This window comes from Enhydra lutris, unplaced genomic scaffold (assembly GCF_002288905.1).
Source record: "Enhydra lutris kenyoni isolate GAN:26980312 unplaced genomic scaffold, ASM228890v2 scaffoldscaffold13, whole genome shotgun sequence".
Classification (NCBI taxonomy): domain Eukaryota; kingdom Metazoa; phylum Chordata; class Mammalia; order Carnivora; family Mustelidae; genus Enhydra; species Enhydra lutris.
The window spans coordinates 27,024,185-27,043,174 of record NW_019154097.1 but is presented as its reverse complement, the minus strand read 5'-3'; the positions used below and the strand labels follow the sequence as shown (position 1 = coordinate 27,043,174).

The 18,990-nt window shown below is 39.6% G+C and overlaps 1 protein-coding gene across 1 annotated transcript; it reads left to right on the top strand.

Moving 5' to 3' along the window:
- The first annotated feature begins 986 nt into the window (after positions 1-986).
- Positions 987-15,046, top strand: LOC111146343 (N-acetyllactosaminide alpha-1,3-galactosyltransferase-like). Its single transcript, XM_022501859.1, is given in 6 exon segments — positions 987-1,066; positions 2,557-2,589; positions 5,138-5,191; positions 9,123-9,257; positions 14,354-14,967; positions 14,970-15,046. Coding segments are annotated over 6 exon segments (993 nt in total).
- Positions 15,047-18,990: the final 3,944 nt, after the last annotated feature.

Here is an 18,990-nt window from a genome sequence, read left to right as displayed (position 1 = left end):
ATCCAATTTTTCCAACATCAAAAGAGAATCTGATGACATCATCATTCCAAGAAGACTGAAATCATCAACAGGCAAACTAGGGAGTGCCATAGAACCAATACCAAGTTATCTGATTCATGATTTTTCAAAAGTCTTAGAATGTCCTGCTTGAAAACTGTCTGCCCACGTGAGGTTTTCCACATGTCTTCCCAAACCACCATACCCTAAATGTTAAGTCTCTAAGGAAGAAACTATATAAAAGCCCTATGTGATCTTAGGAAAACAAAAGGTAAGAGTTTGTCCTTAATTTCAATCAGGCTGAGCCACCTTCAATTTCATTTCTGCACACAATTTCATAAGTGCATAGACTGAATATTACAAAGGAGCTTCATAAATTTCCTGGCTAAAATTCCCAGGTCAATGAACAAATAATATAAAAATTATAGGTAAGCCTTTAGCCCATTCTTGGACTCAATTTTATATTCAATTAGTTTTAAGAAAGAGCATCTATTTTATGTTGTTATTGTTCCTATCACCTGTCTTGAAATGACCAACTTCATAATATTAATTCATTAAAAATAAGTTTCTTCATAACTATATGCCTCTTAGAGTCCAAGTAAGTATTTTCACAATTATCTCTTTTCTCTGACATCCCACCCTGTGATGTAGGCTGGGCAGTGGCATTTGTATTTTATTTTCTGTAGGAAAAGCCCTGGGCACTCTAGAAATGACAAATGAAGGTTATAAAACCTCTTGCATCAAGGTCAGCTTAGACCAGCTAACGTCCCAAGACTTTGGGCAGCTAGCTCCCACAAAAAGTGTCTCCACAGACTCAACTCTATTTTCATATAGAGAGACAGCCAAGGACTGGATGTGCCTCAAACCCTAGCCAATATCTATGAAATCAGCTGGTTTAAGTCATGGAGAATCACAATTCAATACATCTTATTCTGTATACATTGTTCTGTATTTAACCTACTTCTGTTTCTTTTTCCTCTCAGGAAAGGATGAAGTATGGAAGAAAAATAATTCAGTTGTTATTACTTTTATTGTTTCTATGGGCTTTGCACAGATGGTATCATTTCAGGTAATTTTTAAAAAATTAATGAATATTTTGGGGACCTGGGTGGCTCAGTTGTTAAATGTCTGCCTTCGGCTGGGGTCATGATCTCAGGGCCCTGGGATCAAGCCCCACATCGGGCTCCCTCCTTGGCAGGAGGCCTGCTTCTCTCTCTCCCACTCCCACTGCTTGTGTTCCCTCTCTCACTGTGTTTCTCTCTCTCAAATAAATAAATAAAATCTTTAAAAATAAATAAATAAAAATTAATGGATATTTTATTCTGGGGTTTGATAAGGATCTAGTTTGTCAGAAAGATGACAAACTAAGCTAACCCCCTGAATAAATCAGCATCCAAATGTATCAATCCAATATATATACCCCAACATACCCCAAAATATCCAAATGGCATTCAAATATATCAGCATGAACACATCCTTCAGCATAAAAATTCTTTGCTTCTAATGTGATCAAAGCTAATGTAATTTTTGTAGGCTCATATGTGTGAGGAGAAGCAATGTTAAGCCACCAAGACATTGACCATGTAATTATGGCAGTTGGCAAATGTTAGAGAAACTGTCATTTTTAAATAGGTGGCGCCTTTAAGAAACATCCCTGTTATTGGTGACTTCGGGCACTATGTATGGTATCTGCCCTCCATATATTTACACAAGTAGAAAGATTTCATGGGTAATTAGCAAATTCCATTGTTTCAATGACATTAAGTTAGCTCTTCTTTCATTTCTAGCTCAAAGAATTAGGTTTCCTCTCTTTAAGATCCAGCATATGAAGTCCTTAACTGCAGTCACTACTATTTCTCTACAACCAATAATGTACTTGGCACGTAGCATGTGTCTTAGTCCATTTGAGTTGCTATAATGGCATACCACACCCTGGGTGGCTTATCAGCAACAGACATTTATTTCTCACAGTTCTGGAAGCTGAGAGGTCCAAGATCAAGGTGCTGGAGGACTTGGTGTCCTGGTCCATAGACAGCTGCCTTCTCCCTGTATCTTCACATGGCGGAAGGGACAAGGGAGTCTTCTGGTATCACTTTTGCAAGGCTACTCATCTCATTCATGGGGTACTCCAACCTCATTACCTAATCATGTCCCAAAGGTCCCTTCTCCTAATGCCATCATACTGGGGGTTAGGATTTCAACATATAGATTTGAGGGGACAAAAATATTCTGTCCATAATATTATGTGTTCATTGAATATTTGGCAATATTAGGTAACAAAATGCATGGATTGATGGAGTATAACTAGTCATCTTAAATGTGGAAACCCGGGGTGCCTGGGTGGCTCAGTCTGTTAAGCATCTGCCTTTGACTCAAGTCATGATCTTAAGGTCCTCCAATCAAGCCCCACACTGGGCTCTCTGCTGAGCTTCTTCCTCTCACTCTCCCTCTGCTCTCTCTCTCTCTCTCAAATAAATAAATAAAATCTTTTAAAAAATTAAATGTGGAAACCCTTTATATAAGTTTAAAAGTAAAATAATGCTTTTTGTTTATCCTAAGCACAAAGAAACTACAGCAGATATACCAGTGCCGGTAAGTCTTATTTACAAATGCTCTATGACCTCTTCTTTGAGGACAAAACCTGTTGGAGGACAGTGGGGTACCTGCAAGTCCTTGGCTCCTGAAGGCAGGGTAAACCAAAATAACTTTGCAAACATATGTTGGAGATGCTCATATAAGGTCAGAGGACTAGGAGTTCTAGGAGTGAGAACTGGTTAGGGGAAACGTGTGATGGAGCCAGAACCCAGCTTCCAGAAATTCTGGGTCTTTTAAAGCTCTGGGAAATCACATAGGAATAAAGTTTTGGTTAGAAGACTTGGGAGATTGTTATTAACCATAGGCCACCTACAAAATCATACTATCAGAACATGAGCAGAGAGGAAAACTTCCCTAAAAATTGCAAAAGACCCCAAATCATAGTATGTTCTTCAGTTTCTCCCTAGAGTCATGGGAACCCACATAGTGAAGTAAAAGGAAATTTCTTTCTGATGCTTGCTGGGTCTAAGAGCTTTATTTCTCTGGTGGTTCTATGGTGCACAATGTTCTCACCAGGACAGTGACTCCATATCTGGGTGAGCTGCTCTGTGCATGAAAATAATACAGTAAGATGGTTTTCATCGGCAGGGTGTTTCCCCTCTATAGAGCCATGGCTAACAGGGGGCAGTAACTCTCAACTACTTGAAAACAAGAGGAAAACCCCTAGACAAAGGTGGGAACATGCAGAAGAGGCTGGGAGAAAGAATGATTTAACATGTTTTCTGGTAAAATATACACAATGCAATACAATCTAATAATCACTCTATCATTAATATCAGCTCTCCTTCGCATCAGACCTTACACATATGGCCTTAACACACTAATGCTTGGTATCCAAAGGCTTTGCTGTCAATGAGGCAGGTGCCTGTGTAGAAGGCCTTGTCTTAGTCACACCCTGGACACTGTGGTATTCACTCATGACATACAACTCAGCTCCACAGCCGCCCAATCCCCTCCTGAACTCAGTCCAGGATCAACTCTCCAATGATAGGCTAGCCAGGGTGCCATTAGAGTGTATAGGAAGGAGGAAGTAAGGACTCAGGCCCAACTGTTTGTCTTTCCACCTGCTGTGCATCTGGACAAGATAATAAAAACTCTTTGTGTCTCAGTTTCCTTATCTTGTAAAATGAGGATAATAAAAATGACAAAAATACCTATCTCATAGGGGTGGATTAAATTAGATAATACTTAGGAAAGTATTCCATAAGTATTAGCTATTAATGAAGGAAAACTAATTTTATCTAGCAATACATCTCTTAGGTAGGGATATTTAACACAAGACCTAAAGGCTATGTAGGAATTAGCTGGTTTAAGTTGTGGCATGTTTAAGGAAATTTAAAGGGGCAAGTGAGTATGGAAAGTTATCATTGTGGGGCTGGGTAGGAGATGTGGCTGGAACAGTGTGAAGGGTCAGATCACTCAAAATGTCATGGCCATTTAAGGAATGTAGATGTGATCCTTAGGACAATGGGAAGCCAATGAACCCTGTTAAATAGAACAGTGGAGCTTCAGAAACATGACAGTGGAAGTACAGTGGACATATGGAGAATGGGTTGAAAAAGGCCAGTGCAAGGACAGGTAGAGAAGGAATCACAGTGTTAATTACGGGGGATGGGAATATGGGGGTTCATTATATTCTTCTGTTTCAGTTTGTGGACCTTTGACATTTTTCATACTACAAAGTCTTGTTGAAAATGTACAAACAGTGAGACCAATTAGAAGGCTACTACCGTAGCCCTGACAGATGATGGTGATCTCAAGTCATGTGGTGGCAGAGGATGAAGATAGGGGATGGATTTGAGAGATGTTTTGGAGGTACAGCCAGTAGGGGTTAATGATGGACTTGAGGTCAGGATTTAGGGGTGCTCTGAGTGTAGAACATTGCTCATAACTTCTGCTTTGTCAATCTAAGTGATAAGGCAACATATGAAAGGGACCTACTGTGGGGAAGACAGGATGATTTTCACATCAAACATCATCTAGTGGCGTCAGTGCAAACTCAAGTAGAAGACAATTTGATGTCTGGGTCTTCAGTTCCTGGGAGAGGTCAAGATGCACAAACAAGTCTGAAGCCACAGGAAAATGCCTGCACGCATGTCAACTGATCAAATAGAAAGCCGAGGAGAAACCCTTCAAACCAAGACTCCTGAGCAGATAGGATATTTAAGGCCAGAAAGTAAGGTTACATTTTTATTGCAATAAAAGGCGGGGGGAATCAGTGCTCAAGATAAATTTGGAGGCAAGGTGGCAGAAGACTGAGGGAGCTTTTATGTGATGATGGGTATTTCTCTATCAATGAGAAGAAGGAGAATGAGCATTGTGGAAACACATAAAGGTTTCTGGGCAGCCCAGAGACTCAAGTCAAGATAAGAAATCGTGATTTTCCCTGCCACTCCCATCAAAGTCGATCATTGCTTTTTGTACTGCTGCACGCTTATCTTGCACTTTATGTCGGATTATAACATAGTCCATGATTTGGAAGACACTCAGTTACCACAAACTCAAATAGATACAGTGTGATTCTTTGCATTATTCCTCCTGATAGGTCTGTGGATACTCAGTCAAAAGAATTAAAACTATCAGACTGGTTTTCTCCCAGGTAAGAATTCCAAATCAAACTCATGTGAGATTGATCCATAGATCGTTCAGAAATTAACAGATGACAACAATACTACAAATGGCATTCTAACCGTTAGATGGCAGGTGGATCTTTGATTACGTTTTAAAAAAATAAGCAGTGACCAAGATGCAATGGGAATGGACGTTAGGGCCCACATTCTCCATAAATGAGAATGTAGAATGACAGAAACCCAAAGGCCTTAAAATTATGTCAGGTCAAAGTGTGAAGAGGGTATCTAAGATCTTTTGGTTGATTCTCCTCATTTCACCAAGGAGGGAACCAAAGCCCGAATCAGATAGGTGGGCCATCTGCACACTTCTCACTTTAATATGGCAGCTTTCCTCTGGCCTCTCTGACTTCCTCTTCTTACTACACCCTCCTGTTTTTCTTCCTGGTGCTGCAGCATTTCCAGACTTATCTTTATTAAAACTTTGCAAGGAGATGTCCAGTTAAGATCATGATTGGATAATGGTCTGTGACTCTCCTTTTTTCAAATCTAATCAGGACACAGAAAGCACCAGAATTATTTTAACTGGGAATTTAATACAAAGAATTGTTAATGAGTATAAAGTTGTTAACTAGGTAACTTGAGCTTAAACTCTTATGCACTCCACTGATGCTGATATCTCTCAGCTCTTGATAGGCCTCTTGGGACAGGGAATCAGCCTTCTAGGGAAGGGCACTGTGAGGCTGGGTTTTTAAGTGTTGGAAAACCTGAAATCTGGATTCAACGGCTGGTCTGGGAAGGAACTGCTGATATGGGGGTGTGAGATTTGAGGGAACAGGAGGTAGGCAAGGAGCTCACTGGAAACAGGAAAGAGTAAGTTCCTTCTTCCTCCAGGCCTGTAATTTTTCTCCAGTGACCTCTGTTAGCAGAGCCGCCCAGGGTGCCCACTGGCAAAGCAGAAATGCGGTTTGCAGAGTCCCAGCTCAGGACAATAAAGCCAAGTATAGTGTGGTGGGTTCAGTTATGAAAGATGCTAGCTTAGTAACTGGCGCAGGATCCCACTAATGAGACAAGTAAGGCATATCCTTGTACTCGGGATGATGATTCAAACCAACAATTGAACAAAGGAGAAAACCATATATTCATTTACACAGATTCCAAATAACATGCTGATAAAATTCAACTCTCGCTGCTTCCCCACGCCCCCCACATCGGGGTCTCCTTGCTCAGCGGGGAGCCTGCTTCTCCCTCTATCTGCCTCTCCTTCTGCCTGCTGCTCCCCCTGCTTGGGTGTTCTCTCTCTCTCTGACAAATAAATAAAATCTTAAAAAAAAGATTTGTCAATTTTGTTGATCTTTTTAAAGAACTAACTTTTGGGGGCACCTGGGTGGCTCAGTGGGTTAAGCCTCTGCCTTCGGCTCAGGTCATGATCTCAGGTTCCTGGGATCGAGCCCGCATCGGGCTCTCTGCTCAGCGGGGAGCCTGCTTCCCCCTCTCTCTCTGCCTGCCTCTCTGCCTACTTGTGATCTCTCTCTCTGTCAAATAAATAAATAAAATCTTAAAAAAAAAAAAACTAACTTTTGGCTTCATTAATTCTCATTTTTTTCTCTTCTTCTTGGTCAGTTGTCTCTTCTTCAGTCTTTATTATTTCTTCCTTCTGCTTGTTTTGGGTTTAGTTTGCTGATTTTTTCTAGTTCCTTAAGGTGGAAGGTTAGGTTATTATAGGATATCTTTCTTCTTTTTTAATATAGATGTTTACAGCTATACATTTTCTTCTGAGTATTGCTTTTCACTGCATCCTGTAAGATTCAGTATGTCATATTTTCATTTTTATTCATCTCATTGTATTTTTTAATTCCTTTTGTGGTTTTTTTTTTCCTTTGGCCCATTGGTTGTTTAAGAGTGTGTTGTTCAATTTCCACATACTTGTGAACTTTCCAAATTTTCTTGTTATTGATTTCATTCCATTGTCAATGAAAAAGATAGTTTGCATGTTTCCAGCCCTCTTAAATTTATTGAGATTTGCTTTATGGCTTACTATATAATCATCCTGAAAATGTTCCATGTGTATTTGAGAAGAATATGTATTCTGTTGTTGGTTAAAATGTTCTATGTGTATCTGATTCTTTCTTCTGCCTGTTCAAATCTGCTGCTGAAATCTTATGATAAGTTTGGTGGGTTTTTTTGTTTTTGTTTTTGTTTTTTTAACTATTATACTTCTCAGCTCCAGAATTTCTATTTGGCTCCCTTTATCATTTCTATCTCTTTATTCACATTCTCTATTTGTTAAGCTGTTGCTTTCCTGGTTTCCTTTAGTTCTTTGTCCATAGTTTTCTTTGGTTCTTTCAGCACATTTAAAATAGTTGGTTTAAAGTCTGGTTCTAGTAAATCCAATGTCTGCGCTTCCCTAGTTTTTGTCAATTCCCCAGTTTTTGTCAATTTTTTCCCCTATGAATGGACCATACATTCTTGTTTCTTTGCATGCCTCATAATTTTTAGTTGAAAACTAAGAATTTTGTATATTATAATGTGATCACTTTGGAAGTCAGATTCTCTTACCTCCTAGAGCTGTTCTTGCTTACTGTGAATTGTAGTTGTTTGTCTTTTTAGTGACTTTTCCAAACTATTTTTAAAGACTGTATTCTTTGTCTTATTTGGTCTGGGAGGTCTCTGTTCCTTTGGTTTGTGGTCAGCTAGTGGTTTGACAGAGATGTTCTTAAATGACTAGAGCCAGAGTGGTGGTGATGGTGGTGGTTGGAGGGCTCTTAGAGAAGAAGGAGAAGATGAAGAAAAGGAGGAAGAGGAGAAGGGGGAAGAAGAAGAAAAGGAAAGAGGAGAGAAAAGAAAAGAAGAAGAAGAAGGAAGAAATGAACTCTCTTACACAGTCCTTGAGGATTGGTTCTGTGTTTGGGTCCTCCTTCAACACAGCCCAGCTATTTACAACTCTACCTTAGCCTTACTTCCTGTTTTTACTGAGTCCAAATATCATCCAGAGGTGAAAGCTTAGGATCTTCAGAGATCTTTTCTGAGCATGTAATCTGCTCTGAACATGTGCATGGATTTCCTAATTCCTCATTATACATAGGATCTTGTCAAAGGCTTTACTTTTCAAAGAACTCTCTTCCAAACTTTTCTTCCCAGGCTTTCAGCACATCCAGTGTTTATTCCAACTGTAATTTCTTGCCTCAGGTGGCAGGGGCTTGTTCCTTTTTAAAACATTTTCAAGGATTGCCCTCTACTTACCCATTTTTCCATTTTGAGAGAGTTCTGAGTTAAGCAAAACAAAGGAAAGCACTAGAAGTCCAGTCTTTTGAGGAACCCTCAGGTCAAAATGGACAAACACAATTGCTTCGGAATTAGATCCATTCTTCTCCAGAAGCAGTTATTCCACTGAGGACATGGTTTGGTGTTTTCGGTACCACTGCCATACTGGCAGGGAATTGGTATAAGGCTAAATTAAAATCCCACAAAGCTCCTTCTCCTATTGTGTTGTCATTCTTTTCTTGATTTAACTTTTGCTTGATTGCTCTAAAACTCTACCTTCCAGGGTTGTGACAAAGTTGTTTCTGATAGTATGCAGCAATAGTAGCCTAGCCGCATTTTAGGATTATGAAACTGGAAAGGTCATTTTTCAAAATATGATCTCTGAAAATAATTAATGTCAAAAAGCCTCAGACCAGGAGATTTCGTCCAAATACAGGAGATATTCTTACTTTAGACTTTGGGTGACATTTTATCTGTGTCCTCAATGATCTTGGAATCGCAGTATAACTAATCTGTAATGTACTTTTGCAATGATCTAGTCATTTATGAGAAGCTGTTTCTCTAGTTTATCATAACAATCAGGCTTTGGATTAGGAGTAAGGAAATGCTGCAACCAGATACAGGATTTATACTTTAGTAACACCTACTGAAGTTTTTAAAAAATGTATCTTGTTCATAATTTTTATGTCTTTCTTACAGTGAATCCATGAACCTGACTACCACCAACTGGTCAGCTCCAGTTGTGTGGGATGGCACTTTTGATAAAGAAATATTGGAAAAGTATTATGAAAAACATAAAATTACTGTGGGATTGACTGTATTTGCTGTAGGAAAGTAGGTAATGCCAAATGTCCTTTATATTCAGGCTTTTTATTGTAGAAAATGGTAGATAATCAATAATCCCACCTCAAGAATCTAAGAAAAGTGGGACAAAATAAAGACAAAGTAAACAGAATTAAGGAAATAGTAAAGATGAGAACAGAAATCCATGAAACTGAAAACAGAGAAGCCATAGAAAAAAATCGAAGAATCAAAAAGCTTTTTCCTTGACAAAAAAATCAGTAAAGTTCACAATCATCCAGGAAGTCTGGCAAAGAAAAAAAATTGACACAAATTACCAATATTAGGAAAGAAACAGGGTATATCACCTCATACATGGCAGACATCAAAAGAATAATCAGGGAATACTATACTCTACACACATACATTTGAAAACTTAGGTGAAATAGACCTTGAAAACACTATCACAACCCACCCAAAATGAAATCGACCGTTTCAATAGCCCTATATCTGTTGAGGAAACAGAATTCATAATTTTAAAAACTCCTAAATTCTCCAGGCCCAGATGTTTTCACTGGAAAATTCTACCAAATATTTAAAGAATTAACATCAGTTCTATATAATCTTCAAAAAATCGAAGAGAAAGGAACACTTTCCAATTCATTTTATGAAGCAAGTGCTGCCCTCATATCAAAATCATACCCCAAAAAAAAGTATAAAAAAGATCATACCCATACAAAAAAGTATTAAGTTGAACAACTTACATGTTACCCATTAAAATTATAAATTTTTATAAAGAAGTTATCAAACTCAATACCCAAAAAACAAATAATCCAGTCAAGAAATGGGCAGAAGACATGAACAAACACTTCTCCAATGAAGACATACAAATGGCTAACAGACACATGAAAAAATGTTCAGCATCACTAGCCGTCAGGGAAATACAAATCAAAACCCCAAAGAGATACCACTTTACACCAGTTAGAATGGCAAAAATTAACAAGATAGGAAACAACAAATGTTGGTGAGGATGTGGAGAAAAGGGAACCCTCTTACACTGTTAGTGGGAATACAAGTTGGTACAGCCACTCTGGAAAACAATATGGAGGCTCCTCAAGATGTTAAGAATAGAGCTACCCTATGACCCAGCAATTGCACTACTGGGCTTTTACCACAAAGATACAGATGTAGTGAAAAGAAGGGACACATGGACCCTAATGTTCATAGCAGCAATGTCCACAATAGCCAAACTGTGGAAGGTGTTGAGATGTCCTTCAACAGATGAATGGATAAAGAAGATGTGGTTCATACATACAATGGAATATTACTCAGCCATCGGAAAGGGTGAATGTCTACCATTTACATCCACATGGGTGGAACTGGAGGGTATTATGCCAAGTGAAATAAGTTAAGCAGAGAAAGACAATTATCATATGGTTTCACTTATATATGGAATATAAGAAATAGTGCAGAGGACCATGGGGAAAGGGAGGGAAAACTGAATGGGAAGAAATCAGAGAGGGAGACACATCATGAGAAACTGAAGGTTACAGAAGGGAGGGAGATGGGGGATGGGGTAAACGGGTGATGGGTATTAAGGAGGGCACGTGTTGTGATGAGCACCTGTGTTATATGCAACTTATGAATCATTGAACACTATATCAAAAGCTAATGATGTTTATTTTGGCTAATTGAACATAATAATAAAATAAATAAAAATAAATAAAATAAAATTTCTAATTTTATCAGCTTTATAGTAACTCATTATTAAATATTAATAGTAATTTATTCTTTTTTTAAATAGACCTATTTTATAAGTTTTTGGTTTTTTTTTGTTTTTGTTTTTGTTTTTTTTTAGTAATCTCTACACCCAATGTGAAGCTTGAGCTCACAACCCCAAGATCAAGAGTCACATGCTCTTCTGACTAAACCAGCCAGGCACCCCTGATAGTAATTTATATTTAAAAAGAAAATAACACAGGGGTTCCTGGGTGGCTCAGTTGGTTAAGTGCCTGCCTTTGGCTCAGGTCATGATCCTGAAATCTGGTATCAAGCCCCACATCAGTCTCCCTGCTCAGTGGGGAGTCTGCTTCTCCCCCTCCCTCTACTCCTTCACCAAATTGTGCTCTCTCTCTTACTCACTCTCTCTCTTTCAAATAAATAAATAAAATCTTAAAAAAGAAAACAGAAGGAAAGAAGAAGGAAAGGTGGGAAGGAGGGAAGGAGGGAGGGAGGAATCCTTACAGAAGAAGCTCCTGTGCACCTCCTTCCCAAATCTATTCTGATCTGACTCCAGTGCTGCCCCAGGATCTGTAAGAGGGCACAACGAGTGACCCCATGCCAGGGCAATGCTCCTACTTTCAGGACATAAATGGAGCTTCTTCTTCCTTCCCACCCTCCTTTGGTAGAACACACTGAGTCTTAAAGAGTCCTATGCAAATGAGGGGCACTGAAACCAAATCCTCATTAACTTTATCATAAAAACTCTTTCGTGTGTGTTAAAGAACCACTGAGAATCTCAGTTATTAATGGCATCAAGTGCCTCTGAAAATAGGAGTATAGGTAGGACTGAAAACAGGATAGATTGAAAGTATCTATATTTGAGCCACCTGAGTGGCTCAGTTGTTGGGCATCTGCCTTCAGCTCAGGTCATGATCCCAGAGTCCTGGGATCGAGTCCTGCATCAGGCTCCCTGCTTGGCAGGAGGCCTGCTTCTCCCTCTCCCACTCCCCCTGCTTGTTCCCTCTCTCACTGTGTCTCTCTCCGTCAAATAAATAAATAAAATCTTTAAAAAAAAAGTATCTATATGGAGCATTTAGACATGAATATTTGCGACAGGGATGAACAAATAAGCCAATATAATAAGACATACACACCCATGCAGAAGTGAAAGACTCTGGCCATGGCTATGACATTGTGGATCTGTAGGGAAAGACTTCCACAATGAGGCTGGAGAAAGGTGATGTCAGAACAAGAACACCACAATTGTACCTCTGTGGCATGTATGTATGGCAAGTGTATACAAACATAATTCCCAGGGAGCTTGAAGACCAAACAGGAAAACCATAGTGTATATTAGTGAAATCAAGACAAGAAAGGAGTTCTTAATCAAGATACAGAAAATACTAATCATAAAGAAAAAGGTTGATAAATGTGACTGTATTAAAAATTAACTTTACCTAAGAAAACATCAGAAAGACCCAAACTGGAGAGAAACTGAGACCACCTGGAGGAGCCTAAGGAGACATCATGACGAAATGCAATATGTATTCTGGATTGGAGCCTAGAAACTAGAAAGGCCATTTAGGGGAAAAACTGGTGAAATCAAAATAAAATCTGTGGCTTAGTTATAGTATTTAACCACTGATAATTTCCTAGTTTTGACAAATGTACCACGGTTATATTATCGGTAGGGGTAGGTGGGTAGAGCACATACGGGAACTCTCTATAATATGTTTGCACCTGTTTTATAAATCTAACACCATTCCAAAATAGAAAGTTTTTTAAAACTTAAAAAAACAAAGTCTGCCATTATAGTGAGAGTGCCTGACAATAAACTTTTTTTCTTGTAAATGCCTGCCATTAAGCTTTTGATCACTGAGACATCCATGTCAAAGATATCCAACTCAGATAAACCTACTGCCAGTCTTGACGTGGTCACTAGCTAGACAACTAGGTAAAGAGCAAGGCCACCCCTCCCATGAAATTCCCCTTTTAAAGAGAGGCCTGGGTAACCTACAAAACCGACCACTTGAGTGACCCTGCGTTTTCCTTCCTGTGCTTTCATTCTTGCTATTAGGTTTTAAATTGTGAAACCCCAGGCACCTCACACCCGACCCCAAAAAAGGTGGAACCTCCAAGGTACCCCCTTCTCTCTCCCTACGTAGGACCTCACTCTGTGACCCTGCACTTATCCTGTACCCTCCAGCACTTGTGAGTAATAAATCTCATTTTTTCAAAGTTCTCTGGTAGTTGTTCCTGAGATGCATCTTGCAAGTGTAATAAGAACCACCAGGACTGGTCCAGCCAACATTGGCTCTGTAGGGGAAATGTCTGTGGGGGGTCGTGCCAGAAGTAGCAGGGCTCCAGTGAGTCCCAGGCATTCCTGGTGAATAGGATTACTATTAAAGGCCGAGAACAACAAAAACAGCCCTATAGTATGTCATACACAAAAATTCATTCACATGGATAACTAACTTAATATGAAAGTTAAAACAATAAAGCAACTAGAGGAAAACATAAGAGCATATTTTCACTACTTTGGGCAGGAAATGATTTCTGAAACGTAACACCAAAGCATGAACCATAAAAAATGTGGATAAATTGTATTTCTTTGCACTTGAGTTGTTAGTTTCCAACTCAGTAGACTATTTTAAGTGATATTTTTCATAATTTATCTTGCTTTAATTATTTAGGTATTTTAGATAATCCAAACTAGAAAGTTTTCTCCTGACTCCATCCACTATGTTTCTTAAAACTTAGGTCAATATTCAGAACTTATTTTTAAGGATTATATAAACATTATTTGAGGCTGAGGCGTGTATGATTGCCCATCCTTTTTTTAAGTTACCTCAGGTCACGTATTGTTCTGATAAGTTTCACTGTTTGGAGGGACGAGAAATGAGAGAGTTTTGTTTTCTAATCCTGCAAACTTAGCGTTATATTAAAGACCATGAGGCAAAACAAGAGAGACAGTGCAGATAGCAGTAGCTGACCAGGCTACCTGTGACCTTTTCTGCGTAACTGACTCCTCTTAAAGCAAGCCGCAGACATCAATCGCTATTCTTGCAATGCCTCAAGACCTTCTTGCCTACAACCTGAAAAGCAAATTCCCTCTTCTCTGATCACCCTGAAGGCTCTGGCTGTCATCTTGCCCTGGGCTTGATGCTGTTTCCTGACCTCACCAAGTTTCATTCCCCCTCATGAGGAAATCCTCTTCTTTCCTATAATTCGCAGAACCCCGTCAGGGAGAGGAAAAGCAGATGACTTCACTTGCTTTTACACCACTTAACTACAACTCAAGAAGTACTTCTAATATTTGGTTTGCTTACTAGCATGTTTGGACAAACTACAGCCAGGATAATTAAAGTAGTACTTGTTTCACCAAAATGTAAGACAATGAACTCAGTCATTTCTTATTTGCTTCACAGATACATTGACCACTATTTGAAGAAATTTATGTTCTCTGCAGATAAGTTTTTCATGGTTGGCCATAAAGTCATAATTTATGTCCTGATAGATGACTTCTCCAGAATGCCTTGGATACAGTTGAGTCGCCTCCGTTCGATCAAAGTGTTTGAAATCAAGCGAGAGAAGCGATGGCAAGATATCAGTATGATGCGCATGAAGGCTATCAGTGAACACGTTGAAGACCATATCCAATATGAAGTTGATTTTCTCTTCTGCATGGATGTGGACCAAGTTTTCATCAGGAAGTATGGATTGGAGACTCTAGGGGAGTCAGTAGCTCAGTTACACGCTTACTGGTACAAGGAAGACCCTACAGGAGTGCCATATGAAAGAAGTAAGTTATCAGAAGCATATATACTTTTTGGTACGGGAGATTTTTATTACCATGCTGCTGTATTTGGTGGCACGCCCATTCAAGTTTTCAATATTGCCAGGGAGTGCTTAAAAGGAATCATGACCGACAAGAAAAAGAGCATTGAAGCAGTCTGGCATGATGAAAGTCACTTAAACAAGTATTTCTTTCTCCACAAACCCACTAAAGTCTTATCACCGGAATATTGCTGGGCTTTTTCTAAAACGATGTTCCTTTTATTCACAACATCAAACTCTACTGGGCTAAAAAGGATTATAAAAATCTTAGGGTCACAGTGTAATTATATAGCACTTCCTTCAGGTTGTTGAAGTTAAGAGCATCATCATGTCTTATTCCTGAGGAAATTAGCACTTGATAAATTTTAGCACTAAAAAAAAATCCACTAACAAAAATGGCAAGGCCACCCACACAGTATACTCATACTTTTCCTCATATCCATTTCGGATTGTATAAGAGTGGACATAGCAGTTGCAGAATGGACATACTGACATCGGAAGGAGATACAGTGACTTCGTATCCTGTGTGAGTGTTGAGGAAATACTATTTGTTGGACCACATTGAACAAAATAGAATCTCTCACCAGAAAATCAAACCTGAAATATTTTTGTTGATCCATGCAGATACACACTTCTCCTATTGCTTAAGAAAGGGGATTGTCTAGAGGTGTGGATAAGAAGTCAATGCAAGAATAGTAATATTCCCTCTAAGTACAACATTAAAGATGTTAAAGTCACCACCAGATTGACAGATCATTACTTAGGAAACTTTGAGTCATTCAAAGATTTTTTGACTTTTTAGTTTTAAAACTACAAAGTTGTTTATTGTAAAAACTAACTGAAAATAAACAAGATACAGAGAAAATTGAAAGCCCCCCCTTTATTCTCCCTTTGAAAACCTACCCTTCAATAGTCTTTTTATAGGCATTACATACCTACCACATGAATACACACACACACACAGTCACACTCTCACATGTTTACATAGTGACAGGTGTTATACATAGTTACACAAATTGATTTATACCACACACATGTGCACATACATGCATACACACAGATTTTATCACTAGTCAGTGTCCAGTTAGAAAAACAGATACTACTATTCTTGGTATTTTAAACAGTGGGGATTTAGCGCAGAGAACTAGACATATAAAAGAGGTAATAACAGACCAGAGGAGTATGCAAGAGAGTGGAGCAACCCATAATTTTTTCTTTTAAATGAAGGCAGTAACAGTCCTAAGGCTGATGGAAAAATTGTAGAATGTCCAGAAAGAGCTAGAACCTAGCATGAGTTGCCAGACATGAGTGGGGACAATAAAGAGAGGAGTCCCAGTCACTGTTAAAGATGTCGCCTAAAGACAAGAGAGAAACATACAGACTTTTCTCCTTCTCCTATCCTGTCTGCCTGTTTTCTACTGTCCAGTGCTATCCATTAGTTAGATGCAAGGGCGTCTGGGAGATGTAGGTTGCTGCCATACTGAGCAAAGCACAGAAAAGATGAGAGGAATCTGACAGGAAACAGACAAATGTCTACCAGAGTTCACCCATTTTGTCACAAAGCACCCATATTTCTTCCACCCATGCTTAACTCCCGTAAAACAATTTCATGTTTCTACCTTGCAGAATTTAATCAACTTTTGCATAAACAACCACTTTCTCCCCAAAAGAGTGAAACACAAAGTAACACCCAACATTGTTTCCCTCATCGTGTCCAGGAACCCAAGATGACATGAGATCCTCTCCCTCGGGACTATATGTGGTTCTTCAGTTTGGTGAACTCTGATCTAAATTGTAAAGAAAAGAATAACTAACATTCCTCCTTAAGAAAAAAAAAAAAAAAAGCAGGAGGAGAAGGAAAAAGGGAAAATAATTAGTTAACATATAAAAAGATATATATATATACACACACACATACTTACATTTATAATATAAATATACATGCCTGCTATAGTCCTCATTTCTGTAGCCAGTTTTTTTTTTAAGATTTTACTTATTCATTTGACATACAGAGATCACAAGTCGGCAGAGAAGCAGGCAGAGAGAGGAGGAAACAGGCTCCCTGCTGAGCAGAGAGCCCGATGCGGGGCTCGATCCCAGGACCCTGGGATCATGACCTGAGCTGAAGGCAGAGGCTTTAACCCACTGAGCCACCCAGGCACCCCACTGTAGCCAGTTCTAAGGTCAAGTTCATATTGATCACTTCTTTCTTCCACCACCAATTTTATGTTCCTTACCCTCTGCAAGAAGCTCAGCTGAATAGGGTTCTTTACTAGTGAGATGACATAAGCCTTTTCCCTGTGGGATCTGAGTCCTTAGTGGGTCTTTATTCATTGGATTGCCGTGGTTCAAGAGGCTCCCAGGGAACACCTTGAATTCTATCTACAGCCCTCATTCCACTATTGTGTAATAACAACCTGCTGTCATCTTGGCAGCTGTGCTCAGTTCCCTGACCCAGGATAGAGACCCCCTTCTCTGGCTGTTGATTCAGCATGATGAGAAGGCAAAATGGCCAAGGGAAGTCTCAGATCCCAATGCAACAGGACCATCACTTTGTTTCCCTGTGCACTAGAACCTCCAAACTCACGGAGCCCAAGATTGCAGAGAAGAAACTGAAAATTGTCCCATAGATTATTTGGTGTAAAAGAAAGCCTCACATCTCTACTTCCAAGTTCCAGGATCCATGCATTCTGGCTTTGAGGAAGACAATATGATATAGCAACCACTATTTTAAGATATATCCCAAACCTTTAGGACAGAACTCCCAACTTCACCAAATGTTGCCTTATAGCTGATATTATAACTGATTCTTCTTTAGGCCATTTCTTAAAGTTAGCTGCTTCTGGGTTAGGAGTTCCATGGTAAGACCAGTGAATTCCACGGACAGGAACCTATCATTGCACTTAACTGACAATAAAATCTACATCCTGTCAGAGGCAGTGAATAAAACATTCTGTAAGTCCGTAAGTGGTGGTGCTTGCAGAGGCACTATGGAAAAGGAAGGTATATCTGTACCCAGAATATATTTGCTTGGGGACAAATTTCTTCTCCTTCCCTGATGGAAAAGATCCAAAATAACCAATATGCCACCAGCAGCCAGACAGTCCCTCAAAGAAAGGAGTCATCTGATGTAGTCAGGGTGGCGTCTGCTGTTGGGTGGTTGCACATGTAGCCGCAGAGAAGGCCAGATCGTCACTGATGAGAGGAAAGTCTATCTTACTGAGTCACTGGGTAGCCTCCATCCCTGCCCCCAAGGCTACTTTGTACATGCGTCATCTAGGAAGCACTGTGGTGACTACAGAAAGAGGTTGGCTAACATCACAGAAGTTTTTCTCTACTTGATGACTGAGATCCCCCCTCTACTAAGATTGCTCTGTGGTGAGTATTTTCAGGTGACACTCATATCCTTACCCTCTGTACCCATTTCAGAAGCCCATAAAGGACCTCAGACTTTCTTGTCACCAATTTTTCAATCTGCCTGAGTCCGATCTCATAGAAATGAGTTCCAGTGATGATGGATTACAGCTGCATATATCCATGCTTTTAGTTTGTTGGATCAGAAAGCATTAAGTTCATGGTGGGTAGGAGAGGTCATAGTCGAAGTAAATTTAGAATCCCATTGTGTTCAGTATTCATTGTCTACCTGGCTATGCAAAATGCTCTATTTAGTGCCTGTATCTGTCACTTTAACGTGCTAAGGGGCACAGATCCTTGCTCTGCAGACTGTTTTACATAGAGCCTTCTCTTGCCCTGGGTCTCTCTCAAAATGGGCAGGGTATTGGTTTCTCAATATATAGCTCAGAGTGGCACTCAAGTACAATATACGTTGCCTCCTATATCCGAAAGGTCCCACTGAGCTTTATACACACTCTGATGTGCGGGGTAAGTGGTGCAAAGTGCAAGAACTTGCCTAGAGCCAATAACCCTACATTCTCCATAGAAATGTCACTGATGTGTTGGGCCCCTGAATTATTCTTCCACTTCCTGGCATACATTTGTATTAGCATGACATCTGGGATTCTTGCTCCTTTCTGCTCAAAATGCTCAGCATGGTGTTAACAATGGTAGCCTGTAAGATGTCCAGGTGGTTAGGTGGATTGTATTATGAAAACCCAGGAGACTTTGTATAACTCTGAGGTTCACTGATGTCTCTGCCAGGTAAAAGCAAACTGCTTTGGATAATCCATACTAACTGGTATAAGGAAAAACATCTGTCACCTGCAGACCA